Source organism: Dermatophagoides farinae, chromosome 5 (genome assembly GCF_024713945.1).
Source record: "Dermatophagoides farinae isolate YC_2012a chromosome 5, ASM2471394v1, whole genome shotgun sequence".
NCBI classification, from domain to species: domain Eukaryota; kingdom Metazoa; phylum Arthropoda; class Arachnida; order Sarcoptiformes; family Pyroglyphidae; genus Dermatophagoides; species Dermatophagoides farinae.
Window position 1 is genome coordinate 4,712,227 of NC_134681.1, and position 21,135 is coordinate 4,733,361.

Consider the following 21,135-nt stretch of genomic DNA (forward strand, 5'->3'; position numbering starts at 1 on the left):
GTTTGCCCATCCATCTTTCCATATATATATAAATAAAATAAAATAACTTATTATTATTATTATTATCCTAGACGACAACGACAACGACAATTGTTGCAATTGTTGAATTTCAAAAAAAAAAAATTGAAGAAGAAGAAGAAGAAGAAGAAAATAGCTATATCTCACCTTCACCATATTCGTTGTCGTTCTATTCATTTCTATTCGAAAGAGAGAGAGAGAGAGAGAGAGAAAGAAAAATATCTTTGTACGTCCTTATGATGATAGTCGCAATAACGAAAATAGAGGGAAAATGTTTGTGTTGAATAAAAACAAAAAAAAAGAGAAAGAGAAAAGAGATTAATGGAAATGTTTTCGGGATTTATTTTTTCTTTCATTCTTTTACCGCACACGCATGGTTTACATATTACAGACGTTCTGACACAATAACCGGAGATGATGTTGATGATGATGATGATGAAACAACATAAGCATCATTCGAATTTGTTTGAAATATTTAAAAATTTTCTCCTCATGCTCATCATCATCATCATCCTCCTTCTTTTCCTATCTATTTCTTTGATTATTTTCCTCCCAATATTCTGAATGAACTTTATATTTATTTGTTTATTATTGCCAAACATTATTTTTACAGTAAACTAAAAACTCCACATACGGAGCTAATATATTTTTTTTTTTTTTGATTCTGTTCAAACTATATATGTGAATGAATGTTTGCCAGAAAGTGAATAAAAATAAAATTATAAAAAAAAAAATTTCATTGAAATGGCTTCATTTCATGTTGTCATCATCAATGAGAAAGTGGAAATGAGAAAAATATCCATAGAAATAAAGAAATAGGCCGTGTTCAAGCTTTTTTGGCATCTTGTATGTAAAACAATCGTACAGAATTATATATTCTTCACATATGACTATGATGAATCGAAATTTACATTCGATTTGGGTTGAAAATAGAATAAATCGAATCGTTTTTATCGCTTGAATTTTTATTGAAAATTTAAAAATTCAAAAAATCATAACAGAATTATTCAGTTTGATTTTTTCTCTGCATTTGTGTCATTGCATTCATGAATCAATGATTTTATTCCTGTTTCAGAATGTGATTAAATTTTAGACTAATTTGATCATTCAGTAGGTATATTTGGTATTTGGTTCTTCTTTCGCCCATTTATAAATGTTGTTATATGATAACTCTTTTGATACGAATCTATTTTGAAAAAAAATTCAGATTTTGAACAATTACAACATCAACAATTATTTTAGCTTTGAATGTCACCGCCCCAGCATAGAATTCTTACCATCAAAAGATATTCCCGATTCTGGTAACTGGTTATATTCATTGCTACTTGACATACAAAGAGATATAGTGAAAAAGAGAAATAGATATGCCTATTCTGATGATATGTGTAAGCCATATCATAGCAGCCATTCAGTTAAATAATATTAGCATCCGTAACTTGTTGTCGTTGTTGTTGTTGTATTTGTGTCGGCATTGTGACGATAGAAAACCAATCCAAATAAAGATGTTGAAGATGTGATCAAATAAATAATTCAATCAACTTGTTATGAAAAAAACAAACAAACTGGAATCCTTAAAGATAAATAGAATGAATGAATGAAGAAAAAGACGAGAAGCAAATTTCTATTTTGAGCATTAAACTTTTCACAACTGTCAACAACATTTCATCCATTTATGTAGCATGTACTGATATTATGGTTTTATTTTTACTTCTGTCGTTGATCAAATATCTTTAAAAAGAAAACAAGAATCCTAAATACGATTCTTTTTGATCATTTTTGTGTGACAATAAATTTAAAGATAAGAATTTTTTTTTTTTTTTGATTAAAGAAACCATGCTTCCATCTGTTGTTGTGAATTTTTTTTTAAACTTGTTGATCATATTCTATAGTCACAGAATTTTTTCTTGGAATGGAAATTTTTTTTTTATTAATGTTTGATGGTTTGGTGTCATATATTTTTCTGCACACTTTTTTTCCTGGAATAATTAAGTTATCGTTTTGATTTTTTTTTTTTTTTTTTTTTTGATGTTTAGGTGATTGCTATTCGACGCCTTTGATAAACAATAATCCAATTGACGTGTATTGGATGCAATATTATCACCATCATGTAGTTATCATTACTATTGTGGCCATTGAAATGAATCAATTTTTTTTTGTATCGATTCAGATAATAATCTCATTTATGGCTAAAATCAAATTCTTTATTTGTATATTTCAATATGGAACAAATTTTTTAACTCATGATTGTAATTGAAAAACAATTGTACATGTCAATCATTAATGATTACAATTGTCCTTGTGCTGTATATATTGCGATTATAAATATGATAAAATCTCATTGGATTAGCTACAATCAATCTTTTATCAATATATTGCAATTTCTTTTGGAAATGATAGATTTTTATACAAGGGATCTATTACCATCTTGACTTTAAATAACAATGCCATCACAATTAACAATATATGATTCTTTTTTTTTGATAAAAAGAAATAAAAAGAAAGAAAAAAGAATCTACAATGTTGTATGTGTCACAAAATATAATTAGAAGAGAAAGAAAAAAAACCAAAATGCTGTGTGTCACAAAATACGCTATATATATAAAAAATCAATGCCAAATTTTTTCTGTCCAACACAATAAAACAAAACAAAACAAAAAAAAATTCCACCATCCAGATTCAGATTCAATCATTGATCGTTTATTGTAATTGTTAATTTTGTAATCGTAAGAAAATAGATGAATAAAATGAAATTATCATTGTTGATCGGTTTTATTTTGGCCATTCATATTGGCCATTCTATCGGTAAGTAATAATCAATTTTATTTATATTACATTTAAAACTTCATTTTAATTTATTTATCAATGTAGCAACAGATTCCTATGAACAAACATTAATGAAAATTGATGCAAAATTTGAAAATTTGAAAAATAATCTTTCAAAACAGAAAAATGCCGATTCAATCGATGATGATATTCTGCAGTTAATTGAAAAAGCTAAAGAAATTGTGAAGAGAATAGAAAATGATATCAAAAATGCACGCGATCAAGGTAGAAAAGATATCGATGACATTGTCGAAAAAATAGAACAAGATATCGCGGACACAATAAACCAAGTGGCATTTGCAACTGATGAAAACGAAAAAAAGAAATTGAAAAATCAATTAGAACAACAAGTAATTGAATTTGAAAATCTGGACGCACAATTAAATTCATCATCATCAATAGTTCAATCGACAAAACTTTTATTGCTTATTATGGTGATTAATTTTCTTATATTCAAATCATTCAACTAGTATATTCAATTTATATTTGATGTTAAATGAATAAATTTTAAATCATTTTTTTTTGCGTTTATTTAAAATGCCAATGTCCAATTCAATTAAATTTTAATGACTAATTTTAAAATTTTATTAAAGAAAAATAATAAAGAATTATGAGAATCGTGTGAAAAAAAAGGGTGAGGGGTGATTACATCACCATTATACATATATCACATCTGAAATTTGTTTATATATGAATTGAGATCATTAATGTGTGAATGATTAAATCGATAAAAATAATAATAAAGTATATATATTGCAAACATTGTTAAATGTGTATGTATGTGTGTGATCATAATGATCATAAAAATCACAATCATTTTTAAAAGTAATGATAATCAATGTGTTTGATATTGTTTTGTGTATGTGTGTGTACATGAGAATCATAGCCATATAATAAGTTTGGAATGTTTTCTATATATTGAACACAAGAATTAAAATTAAAACGAAGAAATAAAAATAGGAAACAAAAAACCTGATCCAGAAAAAAAATGAACAAATTAAAAATAAGAAAAAAGTTAAATTTGTCAAAAAAAATGGAATGGAATGAAATGAAATCATTCGGAAAGTTTATCATCAGAATCATGATTCTCATCATCATCATCATCGGATATATAAATTACTGAAGATTCAACATCCGTTTCAGAATCGTTTTGATCGTTTGTTTTCGCTTGTTTTTCTTTTGTTGCATTATCATTTTCAGATCGATCAGGATCCACAGCTGACTCTGAATCTTCTTTATCTTCAGATGTATCACTATCGGATAAATATATTACATCATCAAAACCGTCATTAGGTTTCGATGGACCAATTTGTGAAGTTATTTCATTTTTATCACCAGTAACATTTTGTTGATTGTCAGTTTCATTTTTTTGTTTGAAATTATCTACACGAGATCGTTTAGCTGGTTCATTTTTATCATGTTTTAATTTCTTAGCACGAATACGCAATGAAAAACGTCGGCCAGATTCATTCATGTCCATTTTGATTGATTGTTTGTAAAACTTCATTTCGAAATCATGGTCAAAATCATGATTTATAATAACGATCATAGAAAAAAAAAGAAAAATCAAAATTCACTATATTTACTATGGATAATTAATGAAATCATATCATACCTAAAAATATCAAAAAAAAAAACAAATCTTTGACAATAAATGGAAAAATTGACGATCACAAATTGAAATGGGCAAAAAAAAAACGAAATGCGTTAATTCGAATTTTCGAAATCAATATCACCAAAGGTAAAAATTGTTTACAAATACCGGAATGATTCACAATGAAATGAAAAAAATATCCAAAAAAAAAAATTTCAGACTAGAATTATCCGATTTTTCCGTAATTTCGAAAATGATTGCAAAAGAAAAAAAAATCAAAATGCACGACTGCTTCAAGCGAAATAGAAAACGAAAATATGCCGTCAAACAAAACCGTGGCGAAATGAATCGTTCGTTATCATCTCGTCTCTTATCACCAAAAAAAAAAATGTAGCCAAACTTAATTGATCAATGCTACTACCACATGTTGCTATGTTCATTTATTCACTTTTCAATGCATGAAAATACAGTATATTCGTGGGGAAAAAAAGGATCAAATCAGATATGGTGGGCAGTATAGAAAATAGTATAGCCACTACAGTATACATTCTTATTTGTATACACACACCACATTTGTTTTTTTTTTCTTCAAATTCTATTTTCCTACTATATATATAATAATAATAATATATATATTTTATTAATGTAGCAACATGTTATTGGCTATTTTTCGGTACCAATTTTTTTCCGACTAAAAAAAAATGATTCAAAATGATAACTTTTTATTTATTTACACATCATTGTTATGCAATACAATTGAATAATATATATAATGATGATAATGATGATTTGGATCACAAATGAAAATGATGATGATATGATATGATATGATGAAAATAAATTACAACGCATTGTTTTCCAATTTTTTTTTATTAATTAAAAACTAATTACAATATAGAATATTTTGATCAATGGATTCATCTATTAGGTAATTGGTAGCCATCAAGATCAACATGTTGATCCATCAATTCTGATTGATGATGATGATGATGATGATGATGATTATTATCACCATTAAACATTTGGAAAGAATTTTGATTTTTATTATTAGATTCTTTGGCCATTTTTAGATAGATTGTTGATGCAGTTGTTCCTGTCAATGGTATTGATGGTATACGTTCATGATGATAATGATGATGATGATTATGATTAGAATGATTGGCCATAATGATTGGCTTATTGATATTTGGATAATTATCTGATGTTGATCGTATATGAAAATTATTATTCGATAAATGAGCCAGTTGTTTTGCAGTTTGCGGCGGTGGATCCAACACTAATGTTGGAGACATTGATAATATCCGTGTTAGGCCATCATTATTATTAGCAGTTATTGTTGTCATTGTTGATGATGATGTTGATATTGGAATTAAATCATCAATCATTGAATTATGATCATCAAGTGTTGTCAATGTTGTATTGCTTGTTGTTGCAATATATCCTGTTGATGTTGTTGTTGCACCTATTGTACTATATAATAATGGATCAGTTCTTTCTATTGATGATGATGATGATGATGATGGTTGATGAATAATTGGGTGTTGCTGCTGCTGTTGTTGTTGTTGCTTCAAACCAACATGACCATTACAATAGGCTGCTAAATCCAATTGATGATGATGAAATGGATTGATTCCACTATTCGGTATTATTATTGAATCAATAATTGGTTGATAATTTTGATTATGTACCGTTGTTAAACGATTTCTTTGTTTCATTGCATGTTGCTGTTGTTGTATCAATTGTTCAAATTCAATTCTTAATGTTTGCCGTAATTGTTGTAAATGTTTCAATATCATGGCAAAAGATGGTCGTAATTCTTTTTCATAATTCCAACATTGTTTCATTAATGAATACCTATTTTTAAATTAATGAAATCATTTCAATGGAAATAAAAAAAACGAAATTTTTTTTCTTTCATTGAAATTAACTTACATTTGTGGTGAACAAAACGATGGTCGTTCTAATATACCACCTGATTTAACAAATTCCAATACTTCTTTATTTGAATATGCTTGATATGGTTGTTGACCAAGTGTCATCACTTCATACATGATAACACTGTATGACCATACCTATTATTTGGAGAGGAAAAATAAATTAATTTATGAATTCTATATCCATAAATCAATTGACATTGCTTCAAGACTTACATCACTTTGTGTGGTAAAAACACCATCCGATAATGATTCCGGTGACATCCATCGTACTGGCATTAATCCACCTTCTTTTCGATAATAATTTTGTTGATATAAACCTCTTGTTAGACCAAAATCGGCAATTTTTACAACACGTTTTTCACGATCAGCACTTGATACAAGACAATTTCTTGCTGCTAAATCACGATGTACAAATTGTTTCTGTTCCAAATATTCACAACCTTTAGCTACATCAATACAGATTGACATTAGATCATCAATAGTCAATGGACTGCTTGATATTGATGTTGATGGTTGTTTATTCGAATGATTATTACTGCCAGGTCGATTTGATCGTAAATATTTTAAAAGATCACCAGCTTCCATTAATTCCAATACAATAACAATCGATGATGAATGATGATTGAGACAAACACCCAACAATTGTAGAATATGTGGATGTTTAAATTTGGACATGAATTTAGCTTCTTTAAGAAAATTACATTGATCTTCATCTTTTGTTGAATTTTTATTCAATACTTTTACTGCAACACGTTGTTCAGTTTTATGTAGAATTGCTTCATGTACTTCACCGAATGCTCCTTTACCCAATGATTTGATCAATGTAATGGTTTGATAATCAAAAACTTCGATATCGGTTAAATCAATATCCTGTACACTACTATTAACATATAATGCATTCGGTAAATGTGGATGTGGCCGCTGTTGCCATGGTATCAATTCTATTTGATGACTATTTGTCGATGATGATATTATTGATTGATTATTTGAATCAACATCTTTTGTATTCAATTTATAAAATCTTAATGAACAAACTGAAAAAATAACCAAACAAACAGCTATGGCACAGAATATAGCAAACATTATAATGAATAAATGTGATTCACCATGACCAAATGATGTCTGATATGTAATCAAACTATTAATATCACCATCAATATCAGCCGGTTGACCAAGCCAAAATGGTCGTATTGTTTGTGCCCATTCACGTTGATTAACACCCAATTGGTTTGAAGCATATAATCGAAAATGATATTGTTGACCTGTTTGTAATCCAGATATAATCCAATAATTATCGGTACCATTGTAAACAAGTGTCCATGAATGTTGTTGTTGTTGTTGTTGTGGTTGATTAGTGACAATTTGATTTTGCAATGATGAATTAATTCTATGATCAATTAGATTATTATTATCTTGTGATGATATTTGCCATCTATATAGTTGATAATAAACTGGTGAATTTGAATTCGAACGTACAGATTTCCAAATCATTTTATAGATATTCATTCCATTATTATTTGTTGTTTCAACAATTTCTTTGCTATCTTTATTTTTCGAATGAACATTTTGTATTTCCAAATTTTCCGGTCCATCAGGAACAGTCATATTGGTTCGTATATGAAAAATTTTTGATGGTCTTGGCCATTCATATCGTAAACGTGATGGTCGATAAATCAATTCTAATCGAAATTTATACCATTGATATGGTTTCAAATTTTTAAATTGATATTGATATTTTTGTTCCGGTTGTGTATGATCACTAGCAAATTTAGTCCAATTAATTTTTTCATCATTCAAATGTTGATCAATGTGTTTGTTTTCATCGATATCCGATTCTGAATTGTACCAAATTTCATGTGATTCAATCACCGATTCACCGGATGGTGCTTGCCATTCCAAATCAATTTGTCTAGCAGACAAATATTTTAATTGTAATTCAGAAGGTGATGAAAATGATCGAATTGTTATTGGTACAGAATCTTGAAATTGATGATTATCAACATAGAAATCTTTACTTTGTTTATTCTTTTCTACAGCATAAACCCGAACAGTTATATTGTAGATGGTATCTGGTTTTATTTTATCCATATGAATCCAATATGATCCATTTGAAAATTGATGATGGCCACCAAGTTTATCATCTAATCTCCATGATTGTAGATCAAAACTATCATTATGAGAATGACAACGAACTTCATAGACAACTTGTTTGGCATTTAATCGTTCAGGACGATCCCATATAACAAGAATTCGTTCAGGACTTTCGACAATTGCATGTACATTTCGTGCTGGTGCTGGACGTGATTCTGAAGTTGTGAATATGAATCCATCCCAATAAAGATATGGCCGATAAATTGAATCCGAATAATCGATACGTTTTAATATTGGCGGTATAATAAGACTTGCATTGTATGCCAATTCCAATTGATGTTGGCTACGATTACGAATTAATTCTAGATAAAAATTATCCATTTCAACAGTGAAGCTGTAATTACTGAATGGTTCCAAATTATCAATGGTAATAGTTTGATTAAAAGTATCAATAGTTGTACATTGATCAGTGCAATTTATTCCATATCGAATTCTAAATCTAATTGAAGCTAAACTTGGCTGCCAATCTATTGATTCATGATGATTAGACATAATTGGTGATGGACAATTGTTACTGGATCGTATGTCATTAGAAGTCATACGATCTAAATCTATTTGTAATGTCAATGAAGTAGAAGTATGTTTAAGCATTCTCATATCGAGATGAATATTTGATGGTGGAATTAAACATTCCAAACTATATGGATATGGTTGCCGAGATAATTGAATCATATTACGTATCGGTTTAGCCATATTAATCATTTTGATTGGTTGACGAAAATCTGAATCATGTTCCAGATCTAATTCTGTACTATAAATGAAACCATTGAATGAATCATTTTTCCAATATAACTTCGATAAAATTGGATCCAATTCGATTGCTACTGGAGAATTTGTCGTTTCAACAAATGATGTTATTCGTCGACAATAACATCCATCAATGCTCTCTACGAATGTTTGTCCATTACGGTCAAAATAAATCATTCGTTGACCATTCATTGTTGATTGATCTAAACTATGAATTAGCTGAAATGCACCGGATATGTTTGGTCTATGTGTACAGTTACATAGACGATCACGGCTTGGTGATTGAAAGTAATTCAGTTGTTCATCACAAACACTGCCATTTATAGCCAATCGACAACGATGAGCAGTAATCATATAAGATGTGGATTCATGATTTAATCTGCCCGAAATTTTCGATGCTATTGGTTGTTGTGTCCATATTAACATAGATCGATAAGGATCAATGCGCATTGTGTTTATATGATAACCTGTTATGGTCAATACAACACGTGTTGATTGTGTTTCTTCTACATAACACCAGATTGTGGTATGATTGCGGAAAAAATCAACAGTCGATATGTATAAACGTCTACCAAGCCAATCCATTGTGATCGATGTGATTGATTGTGAAAAATGTGCCAATATTGTATAGTTGCCACTTTGACCACTTTGTACTTGATTCGATGATCTTAATGGCCGTACAATTTCATCATCATCATTATCATCATCATCAACATTATCATTGCCGTTTATGAGTTTGCTACATTTAAGAAAATTTCCATCTTCAACAAAATATAATCGATTTTCAGCAAAATTATAATCCATCAATGATGGTGATAATGATTTGATTACTGATCGAATAATTTGTTTAAGATCCATATCGGCTTCATATATAGAATCACGTTCAGCTAATAATAATCTCATCGGTGGTTCAGATCGATATGTTTTAAATTGTATAACTTGTGATGGTGGTCCTTCACCTACATCTGTAGTGGCTCGTACTTCAAAATAATATGTTGCATTTGATTTTAAATCTTCAAGTCTATACCATAATTGATTGGATATTACTTTGTTAATAATCGATGTTACTTTTGTCACATTACGTGTATCCATTGTCCATAATGATATTGTATAGCTTTGAATTAGACCATTTGGATTTTCTGGTTCTAACCATCGTGCTTCAGCTGCAAAACGTTTTTCTTGTTTTGTTCGTTTAGGATTTAATTTATCACTATCATTCATTACATAGGTAAAAACACGTACTGAACGTGGTTTCGATGGTATCGATGAAGGTGTATGCAATGTTACAACCACTTGTCTACTTGATGCCCAATAAGTGAATGAACGTAAAGCGATACGAATTTTTGCATACGGTTTTGATGGTTTCAAATGTTCTGGTAATATGAATTCAGTTTGATTCAGAATAAAATGATTCAAATTGTTATCAGCAGTTTTTGATTGTTTTGAAATGACTTTAACATTATCATTTTCTAATGACAAATCATAAAATACTTGACCATAATTTATGTTTGTTACTGGATCCCATTTAATGGTAAAATTTTCCCATGTTCCTTGAATTTTTATCGAATTTTCATCCACTGGTTTTGGTACAACAACAATTTCATAACGACGATCTTGATGATGATGATCATTTTCGGTAACAATTTGAAATGTACTAATCTCACCATTAATCTGACGTATAGTGGCAAATGTTTGTCCATGATCATCACTAACAACCATTCGATTTTGTTCAATATTCAGCCACCAAAATCTTCTAGCAAATGACGATATTGGTCCGATTAAATTATTCGATTGTCGTCGTGCTAATCGAATTGAATGTATTCGATTAGAATCCGAATCAATCTCATGTATTTGATCCAACGTTTCGAATAAATCAATTTGATTTAAAACCATCACAATGTTTTCATCTTGATCCAGAATATTTTCATCACTTTCAACTGTTTCAGCACTATCCAATGATCGAACTGTAGTCCAATATAATTTACCATTTTTTTGATCGATTGAAAAACTTTTTATCTGCTGTGTACGAAGCAATAATCGTTGCGAATTTTTCATTCCATTTAATCGAGCTATACGAAGACTGGATGATGTTGACCAATACAAAAATCCATTGATCGAATCGATTGCTAGCTCTTGTGCATAGCTTATTATCGGCAATATTTCAATCTGAGATCCATCCATATTACAGCGACAAATCTAATGATATGAAAAATTTTTTTTGTTTCATTAATTTGATTGTTTTCACGATTAAAATTACCGTACCATTCGTTCTAATGGATTTGACCAATAAATTTTTGGTGCCATCCATTCAACAGCAATTGAATGTGCATTACTTTTGTTGACAACAACATTTAGACTTGAATGTTCAACAGTAAGACTTCCATAATGCAAAATATGTTGATCAGTGTTTAGAACAACAGAATCTTTATAGACATGAACACCTGATAATAATGAAATTTAAATCATCTTTTTAAATTCTCATTCAAATATTTCATTCGCAATTAACTTACCAGTAATATTGTTAACACCTAATGTATCCAATTTTGATTTAGGCAATAATTGTTGTTTGAATTTACCATCCAATTCAGTACGTATTAATAAACGATCTTTAGTTGCAATCAAAGCATATGGTCTATTTGTCATCGATTCCATTGATGGTAATGTACGTCCAACAAATTTATTTGACCATGCACCATTTCCAGCCGATGTAAATGCCCGTACACGTATTTCATATCCAGTATCTGGTTGTAATTCAACAGCATCACATTGTGTTATATTATTAACTTTTGCTGTGTGAACCACTTGTGGATTATCTGATTCTTGAATAGCTACTTCATATCGCCATTGTTGCCATGCACCACGTCCACTTGTACCAAATAATGCTGGTTTTTGCCAACTAATTCTTGCAGATGTATCAAGAAATACTGCTTCCACAGCTTCAACAGGTGTTAAAGGCACTGGAATCGGTTGACTTTGTTGATCCATAATAGCTAATGATATTAATTGTGATTCAGTAGTATAGGTATTATGATAATACATTTGTTCATCCATATGATATTCTTCCCAAGTAATATTTTCTGCTCGACTAAAATATAATCGTTGATTATAGATGACCATATTATCCATACCAGCGAATGGACTAATATCCATACGATTAGCACCGGCAATAACGGCATTATCACGAATTGTTGTCTCATCATTACCATCGATCGTTAAAGAATGAATGGAAGCCGTATGGGTCATTGGAAATAGTAGCCTATAATTTAGATAATTGATAGCGAATGTTGAGATCCACGAATCACTTTGATAGATGAGTTCAATTTTTGATCGCAATGCATTACTATTACTACTACCAGATCGAATCGAGCCATTTAAATGATATAGATCTAATCTATATATGGCTGTACGATTGAACATATTGGATTGAATCCAGAATAAATATCCATTATAAGGATCAACTTTGAAATCGATTGGTTTTTGATTAGGTTGAAATGAACTTATGTAAATTGATTCAACATTTTCACCATCTAGATTAGATCTCATTACACGATTTGCAGGTTCTTCAAGCCAATACAAACGATCATTCAGCCAATCAATGGATAGATGACTAGGCTGATTACTTCCATTGATAATGCGTAAAACTTGATTAATAGAATTCTCTTTTAGCCATATTCGTCGTATGGTACCAGATGAATCGGCAACAAATAAATATCGACGATTAACATGAACAGCCATACCGGTAATGTCACCATTTTCAACATAATCAGTTAAATGATAAAGAATTTCTTCATCAAGTAAAAAATCTACATTTCTTCTTGCAACTGATTTAGTGGATGCAAGATATAATTTATAATGCATATTTTCATTCATATCCAATTCATCATCAACACCATCATCATTGTTATTTTTATTTGATTGATGTTCTGGTGTTGAAATTTGTCGCCAACATCGTATACCTTCACCAAAATTATTATGTGTAACAATCGATATAGTATAATTGGTACCACTTTGTAAATCATTAAAAACATAACTATGAATGGCTAGATTACTTGTTCTAAATGGATCCCAATGTGTATGGATATCTTTCACAGTACGATGGCCATTATTTTCATTATAAAGATATAAACTATAAGCAATAATTGGACCATTTGGAAATGCTGGTGCACGCCAATTAATCGATATCTGATTCGATGATATTGCCATACAGCTAACTATAATACAGGCACTTTTAGGTACACCATATGGTAATGTAGTGAATGGTTCACTTGATTCCGATACAATTGATCCATGTAATGATGATGCTATTATCCATTCAATACGAAATAGATAGCTTGTATAGGCATTCAATCCATTTATATGTAAAATATTTGTTCGATCACCATTATGATTATTATTACTACCGGTATTGTCTATAAATGAACGAATACCGGCAACACCAATATACATCCATTGTGATGGTAGATTCTGATATTTCCATTGTACACGATAACTAATATTCACTTGTGAACGTATTGATTCCTGTAATGAATTCCATTCTATACGTAATGAATCATTTGTTAATGAATTCATTACTAAACGTGGTGGACGTAATGAACCATTTGTTTCAAGTAAAAGTTTAATATGATCAATATAAACTGTATGTGCATGATTACAACCAAGTGCACAATAATTGTCCTAATAATATAAAATGAAGATAAAAAAAAAATTTCAATGAAGATTACAATCAAGGATGTGAATCCATTTCAAATGAATCGGTTAGAACTTACTTGATCGCCAAACCCATTTTCAATCATAATCGATGATTGTTGTCGTTGTTGTTGTTGCAGTTGTTGTGATACTTGCCATCTATTTTTATTTTCATTATAATAATCAACGCCACCACCACTGCTGCCGCCACCGCCGCCACCGCCGCCACCGCGGCAAACTTGAAAACAAGCCGATGGTGATAGATGCCAATAGTGACAACCATTTTTGCACTTGAATTCATTATATAAAATTAGAAATAGAGAGCGAGAGAGAGAGATCGGAATTATTTGATTTTTTTTCCTTCATTTTTTTTGATCATCATCATTATTTTTATTATTGAAAAAAAAATTGAATACCCAGACAGACAGACATATACAAAATGCTAATCTGATAATCAAATCTTATCCATAGTATTATGAATGAATGAAAACGAAAAAAATGATGGAAGAAAGTAAGCAAGAAAGGAAACAAAAATCAATTAATGCACCTCCAACGCACGCAAACAGAAAAAAAAATTATCAATATGGTACAATATGGACAAATAGACATCACACACACACACACACACACACACACACAAACTAATACATCCGCATATTTATAAATAAATTATACTGGGTCCCTGAAAACAAACACACCTAGTTTTAACGAATCGTCAAACACAATGTCATGAATGAATGAATGAATGGATTTAGATTTTTTTAATAATCAAATCGTCATCATGATGATGATGATGATGATGAAGAAAATCATGAGAAAGCAATAATGATGAAAATGAAAATAGGGCTTGACTAGAGTTGTTGAGATCCGATTCGCGATCAAAATAATAGCCGTGAAAAAAAAAGAAGAAAGAAAGACAAAAAAAAATGTAATGTAATTTGATGGAGCACCCCATCAACCTTTAACCTTATGGGCCTAACCTTTATCGCCTTTATGATATTATATTTGTGATTTTTTTTCCTATAATTTTTTTCATTTCATTTCATTGATTTTGATTTCTTTTGTTTTATTTCATTATTCTTATTATTATTATTATTATGGTTCATTATACGTCATTCGTGTGTGTGTGAAAAAAAAAATAAAATAAAATCAAAATGATACATACCAATCGTATTTTACATGAAGAATTACAGGCAATATCCAATTCATCTTGTACGTTCTATACATTATAAAAAAAGAAAGAGAAAAAAAAACCGGAAACATTAAATGATTGAAAAAAAAATCAACTTATTAATGATCAATCTATGAAATTTCTTTTTTGTCAATGAATTTTTATTTTTCTAATTTTTTTTTTTTATTTTTTTTTTTTGACAAAAAATATCATGAATTTCAACATCAATATCATCTCATTGTAAAGATTGTGTTGATGTTGAATATTGTCTTCAAGTGTATCATATATCCATTGATAATGGTAATTATGGTGATTTTATCGAATCTATCCCTGTGTGTGTGTGCGTGTTTTATGCAAATTTTCTGTTTAATTTTTTCTTTTTTTTTGATCAAGAAAAAAAATGACCAGAAATTTATTTTATTTTTTTTTTGTTATTTTTCAAAATTCCACTTAGTCAGGCAATCTGGAAATTTATTTTTTTATGGACAAATGATTTTTCTGTGTGTGAGTGCGGGTGTCATCATCAAACGAATTAGTCATTAATCAGTCGGGAATTTTTCTTTTTTTTCGGTATCTGTGTGTGTGTGTGTGTGTGTGTGTGTGTGTTGACAGAGAGAGAAAAAAAAACAGAAAAATATTTCTACTTCGTATATCTGGTCTGGTGTTTTCTATTTGGCTTCAGAATAAATCAGTAAATCTGTCAACAAAATAAATTAGTCTGCCATGCAGTTTTTTAGTGTTTTAGTAATACGATATCTTTTTTTCCCCCCATTTCGTCTTCTTTTTTTCACAACAAATCAAATGATTGATTGATTAATGTAAAAAATCAAAAAAAAAATCAATAATCAATCACATTCATTTGATCAATATTTTTTTCGATATATGTGTAATTGAAAAATACATCATCAACAACAACAACAACAACATTAATAATGATTTTGACAATCTAATATGGTCATACAATTAGTGTGAAATAAACAGGAAATCTTCAATCTCATACAATCAAATTTTTGTCGAATTTGTTTGTTTGTTCGTTTGTTTTGTTTTGTATTGAACTTTATTCTGATCAGGTCATGATGATTGTATTAGAATGAAAAACTTGTGTTTACTAAATTTTCAATGATAAATATAGATCAATTTATCCATTCATGTGTATGATGGTTTCAATTCAATTCAATTCCAAAAAAAAAATGTAGGATACTTGTTTATTATTTTTCCTTGACACAGAAAACAAAAATTGATCAAAATTAACAATAATTGTCACTTATTTAATTAAATTTATCCGGTTTTTATTTTCGTTTTATTGATAATTCAATAATTGTGGAACAAAATCATCATCATCATCATCATTAACAACAACAAATGGCAAATGACAAATGACCATTCTTGATTTTTTTTCAAGGAAAAAACTTTTCATTATTGTGAAACATTCATTCACATTTGATTCAAGATTTATTGGATTGTTGTTTTTTATTTATTCTCACTGCTATACATACAAACAAATAAGTAAAACAAACAAACGGAAAAAAAGAATCGGCAATCATCATTTTATTTATATATGACCATTATCATCATCATCATGATCATCATGATCATGATGAACTTATAATGGTGAATTGAATATATACTGTTGAATGGTTAAATAAGTGAAACAAAATGAAGAAATTTTTGACGAAAAAAAAAATATATATAAAAAACAAAGGTGCGGCCAGTTTTGTTTCTGATTTTTTTTTTATTTTTTTTGGTGCCAAATACCATTCGAAAAATACACATACACACACACACACACACACACACACACACTCACAGTGAGAGATTCACAGTGACGAACAAAACACACATACAAATATTCAATTCATTGATTGTGTATATATACAATTTATTTGATCACACAAAATGAAGATGATGATGATGATGAAGAGACAAAGTTTCCAGAGAGTATACAAAATTTTGAGGTACTGATGATGAAGGTGAATTAGTGTGAAAAAATAGTATGTGTGTGTGTGTGTTTGGTCATCCATCCGGTACGCTCCCTAAATAATCATCATCATCATGGCAAATATTAGTTCGAAAATTCCCCTCTCTCTCTCCAAAAAAAAACAATACAATACATATGGCAATTTGAAATAAAAGGTCAAAGTTCATATCATTGTAGACAACGACAACATCATCATCATCATTATGATGAGAAAATAACAGTCGATATTTGATATTTTTTTTAGTGTTATATGATTGGGTGTGATATGTATATTTTTTTTCATTCATTCATTTTGTTTGATGAAAATGAGATAAAATTATCATCATTTGTCCAATAATTTATATTTTATTTTGACAAATTATACAAATTATTTGTTTTTAACACTTTTTTTTCTGCAAAGATATATGATGGGTTTGGGTTTGGTTTTTTGTTGTTGTTGTTGTTGTTGTTTTTGGTCTTCATTTGACAGTTTGTTTGTGTATGAATGGAGACAACAACCCTTCTAATATCATCGTTATCATTGGAGATAAACGACAAAAAAAACCATGGAAAAAAGAAATTCAACCAGTTGTGTGTAGTTTTTATAAATTCTAATTTTAACTAGAATTTTAATTGAATCAAGAGAAATATTTTTTTTCCATTTTTTTTCACAAACAAAATTTTTCCCCGGATGATGATGATGGTATTTATTTTTTTTGTTGTTGTTGTTGTTATTGTTGGCATCTCTAATCATCATAGGCATTGACCCATGACCAATTCAAGTGAAACTTGATTGGAAATTGGTAGGTGCAACCTGTTGCTGTTGTTCAAACAGATGGATTCACACACACACAGACCTAGGTGAATGAAACAAAAAAAAAAAAAATTCAAAGCTCACGTACATCATCATCGTAATATTCCTTTCTTTTTCATTTATTTTATTTTGCTACCGCTGCTGACCGGATGTGATGATGACAGAGTTGATTATTATTGTCATCATTAATAATGAAAAAATACGTAAAACATTCAATTCCCAATATAAGATGAGGACCAATGAAAGAGAGAGAGAGAGAGCGAGATTTTATTTTCATTCATAAATGCGCGTGTTTCTATCTTTTATTCATTCAAAAATCATGGCCATAAAGGGTAGTTTGTCCTGGCCTTTATACAGGTTTTGGTACTCATCATCATACTAATACCCAAAACCAAAGAAACGTAAACGTAGAAAAAATAAAATAAAAAAAATTTAAATTCAATCGAGCGCAACATAACGACTTGATGGTGGTGGTGGTGAATGAAATGATTGTTGGTTTCTGTTTGGTCAAAAAACACACAACGGAGAGGAAAAAAAAACTCCTAGACACGTATAGTTTTTTTTCAAGTCAAAATCAAGTCGTAGTTTTTTTTCTCAATGAATGAAAATGGAAATAGTAATCATATGAATGAATTTGGTTATGGTTTCAACTATATACTTTCGTTGGTGATTCACTAATTTCACTAGCGTGAGAACAATTTTTTTTACACTTTTTCTTCAAAAAAAAAAAAAAAAAAACATCAAGTGTGTGTAAAAGATGATCATTCCATACCATATGAACCAGATTTAATTTTTTTTTTACTACAAAAGTTTCATTTGTTCCAGAAATTTTCTGGATAGTAGATGGAGAAAAACGGAAAAAACCTGGGTTTGTCTTGGAATCATATCGACAGACACTCACTCACACACACACACACACACCTTCAAATTGTAAATCATATGTAGTAAAAATTTTTGGGAAAAAAAAACTGAACGTCTGTTCAATGTAACACACACACACACACACACACAACTGTTTCATAGACTTGAGAAAAAAAAATAGATACCGGTCCACTAACTTATTTTGTTGAATATAAGCAACAGACAAGGTATGTGTGTGTGTCTTTGTGATTTTAAGGTAAAATAAAATAAAGACTAGGACCTTGTTTTTTTTAAACACGAAGGTCTTTGATTATCGTTTTACAAGTGATTATGATGATGATGATGATGATGATGATAATTGTGACGGTGGTGAGAATGGGAAAGACAAAAATCAATCCAGCTGTTCTTTTTTTTTTCTTTAACAGAAAATCACTAGATCACTATGCATTTCCGATTGAAATCTTTTTTTTTGTCTTGTGTTTGTGTGAATGTTTTTGTGTATGTTTTAAACACATGACATGAATTTTAATTTTGAATTTTTTTTTTGCTTGAGACTAAATTAATGAATGGTAGGGATGATGAATTAAAAAAAAAAAATTTTAATTGAAACTTACCATACGATGTGGACAATCCTGTTGACATCGACTAATCACATCATGATCGATATTTGTTGTTGTTGTTGTTGTTGTTGCTGATAATGACAAATGTTGATCAATATTGATCAACAGAATTATCAGAATAATTAAGACTAGTGATGATGATGATGATGATGATGATAGGTGAACTATAACACTATGGTTAAATTTTATTAGTCCATCGATGGACATTGTTGATAGTGGTGTGAGAATTTGTGAGATAAATTTTTCTCGTTTGTTTACTTATTTCCAATATATGATGTGGATTTTGATGATGAATAATTTTTTTGTTTTTAAAATTGAGGTGTTTTTTTCACATTTTTCTTATAGTTGTTGTTGTTTATTTATTTTTTTATTTTTTTCGTTTTAACTCTCGTAGAATGAACACAACAGAAAACAAAACAAATCGAAACAACAACAACAACAACAACAACAACAAAAAAATTTCAATTTTCAATTTTTTTTTCACACAAAATCTATAATCATCTGAATAATAATAAATCTGAATTGTTTTCTGTTATGTTAAAATGATGAAAATATTTATTTCTTTTAATATTTTGAATGCATTTTGGTCATTGCATATCTATGCATAAAATATTGATTATGATGATTGACGATAACGAAAAAAAAAAAAATAGAAATGGAAATCAATATGAAAAACCAGAGAAAGAAGAAATAGTTCAAGCCATTTTTTTTTTCATTCTCTTCTCGATTGCATTGATCAATATGATACGATATAGTACAAATATTGATGATAATTATAATGAATATTTTTGTTGTCGTTGTTGATGTTGAAATCATGGAAAACAACAAATCAAATCCATACGCACACACACAAAGAAAGATGCGAATATCGACAATCAAATATCATTTGATGATGATGATGATGATGATGATATGCATAAGTAAAACAACAATATTGTGTATGCATATGGATTTTCAGATGAAACAAATGAAAAAAAAATGTCAAATAAAAATGCCAATATAATGTATTAGTAGTAGTAGTAGTAGTGATAGTTTATTTCGATTTTTTTTTCATTGATTTCGGTCAATTTTTTCTTTTTTTTTTTGATCTTCGATTATTTCGTATCAATCGATATTAATATATTTTATCGACTATATTGATATCGGTGGAAAAAAATATGATGATTGAAATGAATATTTTCTAGGATTTTATTTCATTTGTTTGGTTTTGTTTTTATTTTTATTTTTATTTTTACCGAATGATTTTGTTGATGGAAAATATTTGGCGCCAATCGTAGATTGGCGAGTGTGTGTGTCTGGATTTAGTTTGAATGAAAATTTTTATTCAAAATCCAAGATGATAATAATGTTTATCAATTTTTTTTTCTACATAGCAATGTTTAAATAAGATGCGGAAAAATAAATCCGATACAATTATCCAATTTCAGAAAACATTCACACACACACACACAAAAAAAATACACTTAAAAACACTTGAATGTGGCAAATTTTAATCTAGTAGAAATTTTATTTATCGATTGATTGATTGATTGATTGATTGAATATGATCTAGTTTCAATTTGATTGAATAATTAAAGCAAGTGAAAAAACAAAAACAATAAAAAAAAACGCAAAGATAACAAATGGTTTAAAAAAATGTTTTGAACGATTCGTATTTTTTTTTTGTTCATTTAAAAAAAACTATTCAAATCTATGGATGATGTTGACGGTACGTTGTTCAAATGTTCAATGATTATATGAATGAATTTGAATGATC

The 21,135-nt window shown here is 29.1% G+C and overlaps 3 protein-coding genes across 3 annotated transcripts; 1 reads left to right on the forward strand and 2 right to left on the reverse strand.

Annotated features, from left to right (window-relative positions):
- The first annotated feature begins 2,567 nt into the window (after positions 1-2,567).
- LOC124490197 (uncharacterized) lies at positions 2,568-3,473 on the forward strand. The gene is made up of 2 exons (XM_047052661.2): positions 2,568-2,820; positions 2,887-3,473. The coding sequence occupies exons 1-2, from the start codon at positions 2,754-2,756 to the stop codon at positions 3,309-3,311; spliced, it is 492 nt and encodes a 163-aa protein (XP_046908617.2). The 5' UTR covers positions 2,568-2,753; the 3' UTR covers positions 3,312-3,473.
- On the reverse strand, positions 3,398-4,758 carry LOC124492503 (uncharacterized). Its single transcript, XM_047055423.2, has 2 exons — positions 4,457-4,758; positions 3,398-4,342 (listed from the first exon to the last, which is right to left on the reverse strand). The coding sequence occupies exon 2, from the start codon at positions 4,319-4,321 to the stop codon at positions 3,896-3,898; it is 426 nt and encodes a 141-aa protein (XP_046911379.2). The 5' UTR covers positions 4,322-4,342; positions 4,457-4,758; the 3' UTR covers positions 3,398-3,895.
- A 385-nt stretch (positions 4,759-5,143) lies between these two features.
- Positions 5,144-19,795, reverse strand: sev (receptor protein-tyrosine kinase sevenless). The gene is made up of 8 exons (XM_047063116.2): positions 19,374-19,795; positions 15,122-15,175; positions 14,037-14,246; positions 11,781-13,944; positions 11,533-11,711; positions 6,586-11,466; positions 6,368-6,507; positions 5,144-6,289 (listed from the first exon to the last, which is right to left on the reverse strand). The coding sequence occupies exons 1-8, from the start codon at positions 19,584-19,586 to the stop codon at positions 5,353-5,355; spliced, it is 8,778 nt and encodes a 2,925-aa protein (XP_046919072.2). The 5' UTR covers positions 19,587-19,795; the 3' UTR covers positions 5,144-5,352.
- Between the last annotated feature and the right edge of the window lie 1,340 nt (positions 19,796-21,135).